At 43.4% G+C, this 8,344-nt stretch overlaps 2 protein-coding genes across 2 annotated transcripts; both read left to right on the top strand.

Moving 5' to 3' along the window:
- Nucleotides 1-1,322: 1,322 nt before the first annotated feature.
- LOC308322264 (E3 ubiquitin-protein ligase TRIM21-like) lies at nt 1,323-2,960 on the top strand (the record flags this gene model as incomplete). The annotated part of the gene is made up of 1 exon (XM_080773460.1): nt 1,323-2,960. The coding sequence occupies one exon, from the start codon at nt 1,323-1,325 to the stop codon at nt 2,958-2,960; it is 1,638 nt and encodes a 545-aa protein (XP_080629586.1).
- A 1,892-nt stretch (nt 2,961-4,852) lies between these two features.
- On the top strand, nt 4,853-6,493 carry LOC308322263 (E3 ubiquitin-protein ligase TRIM21-like; the record flags this gene model as incomplete). Its single annotated transcript, XM_080773459.1, has 1 exon — nt 4,853-6,493. Exon 1 carries the CDS (start codon nt 4,856-4,858, stop codon nt 6,491-6,493), a length of 1,638 nt encoding a protein of 545 aa, XP_080629585.1. The 5' UTR covers nt 4,853-4,855.
- Between the last annotated feature and the right edge of the window lie 1,851 nt (nt 6,494-8,344).

Here is an 8,344-nt window from a genome sequence, read left to right as displayed (position 1 = left end):
TAACTTTTAGGGTTGTCCCAATCGGATCAGAAATCGGAAATTGGGGCCGATCACATCATTTTCAAATGATCAGAATATATACGTCGGCCACCACGTATAATTATAACCAGGGACGTGCACACAGACACCAAAGGGGGCTTCAGCCCCTGCCCTTTTACCTGTCTGTAAAACAACTGCCCTCTCCAGAACACAAATGCAGCATTTACTATTGTGAAAGAAATGCACATGCCACTCCTTTCCATGCCATGGAGGCAAGGCAGCATTCAGGAGAATTCATCTCCTGAACTTGAACGCAGCATTTTGCGTTGAACAAATGTGTTGTCGTACACACCGCATCTCCACTAGCTAAAGATGTCTGGGTTGCGCCACGAAAATAGCTGATCTACAAGCTCTCAACGCGTCCCCTCTTACGGGATGACAGCCCCTGCCTCTCCAACACGTCCCTGGTGATAACGTGTAGGACTTTGGAACTACAATATGGTTGAGGCGTTACATCAGTTGCCACTGAGAAGAGTGCAGGGTGAGTGTGTGAAGGGTTAACAGCATACTGTACACTAGGAAGAAGGTCTAAAGGTGAAGTTCAGTGACAGCGCTCTCGCACTCACTACAAAACCTTACAAACTACAAAACGGGACTATAAGAGAAATACTGACCACTTAAAGGTGAGTACAAGATAAGGATTTATTATTCAATAAAAGACAATATTATATAAGCCGGTATATCAAACTGTATCCAAATGTGCTTTGCTCCCGTTTTCATATTCCTTGAAATTCCTCACTCACAATGAGGACATGTAATAAAGTATAGAGCGTCGCAGTCCCCCCCCCCACCCCCCAAATAAATACTTTTTTAAAATGTTTATGGGGAAAATGCATTGGGAATTATTTCCTGGGCCTGGTGTCATCATGAAAGGGGGCAGAACTGTGACGATTTATAGAGCATTGTTAAACATTATTGTGACGTGTGGGACAAAAGCTGTATATCAATTATTGACCTTATACCAACCTTAAAACATACCTTAGTTACGTCACCTACACCGACATACACATGACGTCAATTCTCCATTCATTGTCAATGCATTTAATGTGTGCCCCTCAAAAATCTGCACTCTTATCATCATACATCATCACATTCCGTGGTCGGCCAATAAAATCATCACAAATGTGATACACACAGACACACAAAGCTGGCCCTAAGAGGGCAAAAACAAAAACATCCACCCCCCCCCCCCCCCCCACCCAAAGTAGCATAGGCATTTGCCTATATTAAAACAGCCCAAAAACTACCACTGACACTTTCACTTTCATCCTCAGTGTGTAGAAATGGCGTCAGCCAGCAGTCTGCTGTCTGAAGAGCAGTTCCTGTGTTCTATCTGTCTGGATGTGTTCACTGCTCCGGTCAGCACTCCATGTGGACACACCTACTGCAAGGCCTGCATCACACAACACTGGGACAGAGGTGATGTGTGTAAGTGTCCACTTTGTAACAAAACCTTCCATAGGAGACCAGAAATCTTCGTCAATACTTTCATCTCTGAGATGGCCGACCAGTTTAGGAAGTCGCTGCAGCTGAAAAGAAATCACAACACCAAGCGAGAGGCTGCTGGACCAGATGAAGTCTCCTGTGACGTCTGTACCGACACCAAACTCAAGGCTGTGAAGTCCTGCCTGGTGTGTCTGACCTCCTACTGTGACACTCACCTGGAGCCTCACCAGAGACATGCAGGGTTAAAACGACACAAACTAACTGACCCTGTGAAGAACATGGAAGATTTTATTTGTAAGAAACATGACAGGCCTTTCGAGCTGTTCTGTAAGACTGACCGTGTGTGTGTTTGTCAGTTCTGCACTGAGTCAGACCACAAGTTACATCGCATCGTATCTCTGGAAGAAGAATGTGAAGGTAGGAAGGCTGAGCTGGGAAAGACAGAGGTTGAAGTTCAGCAGATGATCCAGGAGAGACAAGTGAAGATTCAGGAGGTCAAACGCTCAGTAGAGCTCAGCAGGAAAGATGCAGATACAGTCACAGCAGACAGTGTGCAGGTCTTCACTGCTCTGATCAGCTGTATTGAGAGAAGCCAGGCTGAACTCATTGATGTGATCGAAGAGAAGCAGAAAACAACAGAGAAACAGGCTGAAAACTTCATCAAACATCTGCAACAAGAAGTCATTAAATTACAAAAGAGGAGCTCTGAGCTGAAACAGCTCTCACACACTGAAGACAACCTCCACCTACTCCAGAACCTCTCATCTATCAACACCCCTCCACCCACCAAGGACTGGACAAAGGTCAATGTCCATCAGTCTTCACTTGTGGGGATTTTGAGGACAGCTGTGGCTGAGCTGGAGAAGACACTCAGTCAAGAGATGAAGAAGAATCTGTTTGATGTTGAGTTGAGGAGCATCCAGCAATATGAGGTGAATGTAACTCTGGACCCTGATACAGCACATCCCTGCCTCATCCTGTCTGAGGATGGAAAACAAGTGAGTTGTGAAAACGGATGGAAGAATCTCCCTGACAACACAGAGAGATTCTCTAAATGTGTCAATGTCTTAGGAAAACAACGGTTTTCTTCAGGAAGGTTTTACTACGAGGTTCAGGTTACAGGGAAGACTAGGTGGAGTTTAGGAGTGGCCAGAGAGTCCATCGACAGAAAGGGCCACATCACACTGACCCCCAACAATGGTTACTGGACTATAGGGTTGAGGAATGGAGATGAGTACAAGGCTGGCGCTGCTGTCCTCCCTGTAAGAGAAAAGGTCCAGAAAGTAGGACTGTTTGTGGATTATGAGGAGGGTCTGGTCTCCTTTTATGATGTGGAGACCAAAGTTCAACTCTACTCTTTCACTGGCTGCACCTTCACTGAGAACCTCTTTCCATTCTTCAGTCCTGAGCTTAATGATGGTGATAGAAACTCAGCTCCTCTGATCATCTCTCCTTATCATCTTAGATTCAACTAGTGTTTCTCAGCCGGGGGGGGGGGGGGGGACGGACTAGAAGCAATGTTTTTTACTGAGATGCTATTGGGAGAAGCAGTTTAGTATATTTGAGCTTGTACATGGGCTTTATTCACTTCCGCTAAAAGTTATTTTTGTGGAATTCATGGAATTGTTTTAATTTTATTGATGAAATTATTATTGATGAAATTGTTTGAATTTCAATTTCATGTATGTAAACCCTTGAGGACAGCTGGTCTGTACACTATGCTGTGCCATGCTCTGTTTAAGACCATATACGCATATATCTTTCCTTATTTTATGTATGCTGAAGTGACAGACAACAATAAAGAGAATAAATATAATTTGTCAACTCAACGTATACGTTTGAACTTCAGTTTTATTGTGCAAACGGGTTAACATCATTCCTGGCCGTTGGCAAGTGAAAAAGTGTTGGACTTTGGCACTAAAATATGGTCATGCAGTTGCCACTGAGAAGAGTGTAGGGTGTGAAGGGTTAACAGCATACACTGTACAAGTAAAGTTTCGTTTCTCGATAAGTCTAAAGGGGAAGTAAAAGAGAGGTGAAGTTCAGTTACAGCTCTCGCTCTCTTTACGAAACATTCAACAGGACTATAATAGAAATACTGAGCACTTGAAGACGGTGAGTACAAGATAAAGGATTTATTATTATTCACAAAACGACAATATAAGGTTAGCCTGCGGCCGCAGCCTGATTCGCTGCATTCCCCGGAGCTGAAATGTCACTTCGCAGTGACATTTCAGATCCAGGGAACGCAGCGAATCAGGCTGGAACGCAGGCTAATATAAGGTAGCCTACTGTATAAAACTGTATCCAAATGTGCTTTTCTCATGTTTTCATATTATCTTTCAATTAGAAAAAAAATGACATGTAATAAAGTAGTCTACAGAACATTGTTAAACATTATTGTGCTCTATTCAATCCCATTAATAACGATCAAGCAATGAGAAGTAGAATTCAGGGAGGTGTTCTCATCATAATGGGCACTATATCAAATCAAATCAAATCAAACTTTATTTATAGAGCACATTTTAAAACAACCAAGGTTGACCAAAGTGCTGTACATCAGTGGCAAAAACAGAGAACAGGCAGGAGGAAACACAGAATATAAACGAGAAAACACAATAATAAAAATGACAAAAATATAAGCATGAAAGCAGAAATGGACTCAGGAGGGATTAAAAGCCAGGGAGAACAGATGAGTCTTAAGGTGAGTCTTAAAAACACCAATGGAGGGGGCAGAGCGAATATGAAGGGGCAAGCTCTTCCAGAGCCTGGGAGCTGCAGCCGCGAAAGAGCGTGCGCCCCTGGTGCTTTTCTTGGTTATACGGCCCTCTAGCAGTGCTTGATCCGCAGAGCGCAGAGCTCTAGCCGGGGTGTATGGTTTTACGAGCCCGGAGAGGTATTCGGGGGCCAGCCCATTTAAACATTTAAAAGTAAATAAAAGGACTTTAAAATCAATTCTAAAAGAAACCGGGAGCCAGTGAAGGGAGGCCAGCACGGTATAGCAGCATAGTTTCAGACAGAGGCAATACAGGTTAGTCAAGTCCTTACAAATTATGTCATTGCATGTGACCACAGGTCTGAACGGGAACCCATTTTGGTGTTAGCATCATGTTATGCTTTAGCTATTGAAAAATAGCAGATCTACAAGCTCATAGCGCGCCACCGAGCGCTACAAGCTTGTAGGTCTGCTATTTTTGAATAATGGAAGAACGACTGACATTTTTAGAATCTGATCTCAGGTCAGAATGGGTTAATCAGACCAGTGTGTGTCCAGTGGAAACATCGCATGAATCTGATCTCAGGTCAGAATGTGTTAAAACAGCCCAATAACTACCACTGATACTTTCACTTTTATCCTCAGTGTGTAGAAATGGCGTCAGCCAGCAGTCTGCTGTCTGAAGAGCAGTTCCTGTGTTCTATCTGTCTGGATGTGTTCACTGCTCCGGTCAGCACTCCATGTGGACACACCTACTGCAACGCCTGCATCACACAACACTGGGACAGCGCTGATGTGTGTAAGTGTCCACTTTGTAACAAAACCTTCTATAGGAGACCAGAAATCTTCGTCAATACTTTCATCTCTGAGATGGCCGACCAGTTTAGGAAGTCGCTGCAGCTGAAAATAAATCACAACGCCAAGCGAGAGGCTGCTGGACCAGATGAAGTCTCCTGTGACGTCTGTACCGACACCAAACTCAAGGCTGTGAAGTCCTGCCTGGTGTGTCTGACCTCCTACTGTGACACTCACTTGGAGCCTCACCAGAGACATGCAGGGTTAAAACGACACAAACTAACTGACCCTGTGAAGAACATGGAAGATTTTATTTGTAAGAAACATGACAGGCCTTTCGAGCTGTTCTGTAAGACTGACCGTGTGTGTGTTTGTCAGTTCTGCACTGAGTCAGAGCACAAGTTACATCGCATCGTATCTCTGGAAGAAGAATGTGAAGGAAGGAAGGCTGAGTTGGGAAAGACAGAGGTTGAAGTTCAGCAGATGATCCAGGAGAGACAAGTGAAGATTCAGGAGGTCAAACGCTCAGTAGAGCTCAGCAGGAAAGATGCAGATACAGTCACAGCAGACAGTGTGCAGGTCTTCACTGCTCTGATCAGCTGTATTGAGAGAAGCCAGGCTGAACTCATTGATGTGATCGAAGAGAAGCAGAAAACAACAGAGAAACAGGCTGAAAACTTCATCAAACATCTGCAACAAGAAGTCACTCAATTACAAAAGAGGAGCTCTGAGCTGAAACAGCTCTCACACACTGAAGACAACCTCCACCTACTCCAGAACCTCTCATCTATCAACACCCCTCTACCCACCAAGGACTGGACAAAGGTCAATGTCCATCAGTCTTCACTTGTGGGGATTTTGAGGACAGCTGTGGCTGAGCTGGAGAAGACACTCAGTCAAGAGATGAAGAAGAATCTGTTTGATGTTGAGTTGAGGAGCATCCAGCAATATGAGGTGAATGTAACTGTGGACCCTGATACAGCACATCCCTGCCTCATCCTGTCTGAGGATGGAAAACAAGTGAGTTGTGGAAACGGATGGAAGAATCTCCCTGACAACACAAAGAGATTCTCTAAATGTGCCAATGTCTTAGGAAAACAACGGTTTTCTTCAGGAAGGTTTTACTACGAGGTTCAGGTTACAGGGAAGACTAGGTGGAGTTTAGGAGTGGCCAGAGAGTCCATCGACAGAAAGGGCCACATCACACTGAACCCCAACAATGGTTACTGGACTATAGGGTTGAGGAATGGAGATGAGTACAAGGCTGGCGCTGCTGTCCTCCCTGTAAGAGAAAAGGTCCAGAAAGTAGGACTGTTTGTGGATTATGAGGAGGGTCTGGTCTCCTTTTATGATGTGGAGACCAAAGTTCAACTCTACTCTTTCACTGGCTGCACCTTCACTGAGAACCTCTTTCCATTCTTCAGTCCTGAGCTTAATGATGGTGATAGAAACTCAGCTCCTCTCATCATCTCTCCTTATCATCTTAGATTCAACTAGTGTTTCTCAGCCGGGGGGGACTAGAAGCACGGTTTTTGACTGAGATGCTATTGGGGGAAGCAGTTTAGTATATTTGAGCTTGTACATGGGCTTTATTCACTTCTGCTAAAAGTTGTTTTTGTGGAATTCATGGAATTGTTTTAATTTTATTGATGAAATTATTATTGATGAAATTGTTTGAATTTCAATTTCATGTATGAAAACCTTTCCTCATTTTTTGGGGGATTTCTTTTATTTTTGAAAAAGGCCCCTTCTTCCTAGCCTGTGCGTGCGTGCGAAAATACTGATCTGTCTGTAGTATCAAATAGTAATATGTCATCAATGTGCTATCTTTTTTCCTGTGTGTTAAGCAGTTGTATCTGGCTTGACCGTAATGTAACCTTCTTCTGATCAGTGTTTGGATTTAATGTATTGCGCCTTTGGTGCAGATCCAAATAAAAAAATACAAATGTGTGTGTGTGTGTGTGTGTGTGTGTGTGTTCTGCAGGGGTCTGTGGTCACCCAGCGGTATATATTGCCATACTCGAGCAGACAGACATACAGTACGTAGCCCTTCTTTGGAGACGGTGTGCCACTGCTCAAAAACGTGATCGTAACATCCCTACTAGTATCAATATTACATCCATATCATGATATTAGACTGACTATTGTCTGTGTAGGCTATAAAAAATATAAATATCGGATCGGTAAAAATCGGTATCAGCAGATATTTAAAATCAAATGATCGGATCGGGAGCAAAAAAACGTGATAGTTACGTTCTAACATGTATAAAAACATGCCAAAGTTTCAACCTATCCCCAGCCTGGCCCAGCCAGCGTGCTTTCTAGTAGAGGGGCAGGTGCCGCATGGAGCAATGTCATGCGCTGGATAATATTGGTTCACCGATTGTGACTGAGCTTTAAATCAGCTATTCTCAAAAGATTATTATACATTTGACATTTTTAAATGGGACATTTAGTAAATGTTGAATTCCGGACTTTTACTTGTAACAGAGTATTTCTATATTGCGGTTTTGATACTTTGAGTAACCCCACTGTCAGGAACAATGTCCAAAGTCTGTGGTATTGAAGGTGTTTCAGTCATACGGTAGCCGGAGATCTCGCCACGGTTTAGTGCATTTTAGTTTCACCTCACCTTTATTTAAATTGCATTGAATTGAGAGAGAGAGAGAGAGTGAGAGAGAAGATAGTTGTTTAGCGTTTACACTAGAGGAATGCTAAAATTGAAGCACCAAAATACCGAAACAATGTAATTAATTTGTAAACAATAACCTGACCATTTAATTGCACAAAATAATTTGTGGGTTTGACATACTATACTGATGAAGACAGCATGTTAGCATAACGATGAAGACATTGAAACTTGTTTTTCTCACTTTTCGTTGCGGTGAGTTGGTAAACCGGTGAGTTCTCCGGTATTACTACAGACTATACTCCAGTCCTCCTATACTGCTTTTCTTTCCTCTGAGCCTGTAGTGCAACAGGGTGACGATGAATCGATGAGGATGGGGTTGGTCCAAGGACATTGTATTGACTGTGAGGAGCTGTATAATTGCAGCACAGTCAAAGTGACTGTGTAGTTCTCTGCGGGCCCATAGCTTCCACTGAGGAATGCACAGATGCACAGCGTAGTAGCATGAGCTAAATCACACCTGCTATACCGGGTAGGGAAGGAAAGCCAAGTGGAGATGATGAACAAGCACGAGGGAGAAATTGCAAGTGACGTAAATGGATTTTTCAAAATTAGTGTCTGCTTTAGAAAAGGCCTCGGCTGATCAACTGTGACATCCACGCTTACTTATTAACACTGAGATGTGAGCGAACGTGCGCACGTGCTTTCACACATGTTTC

This window comes from Protomyctophum bolini (assembly GCF_963924005.1).
Source record: "Protomyctophum bolini genome assembly, chromosome: 10".
Lineage (NCBI taxonomy): Eukaryota > Metazoa > Chordata > Actinopteri > Myctophiformes > Myctophidae > Protomyctophum > Protomyctophum bolini.
The sequence above is the reverse complement of the archived record's forward strand: the minus strand, read 5'-3'. Positions and strand labels throughout refer to the sequence as shown.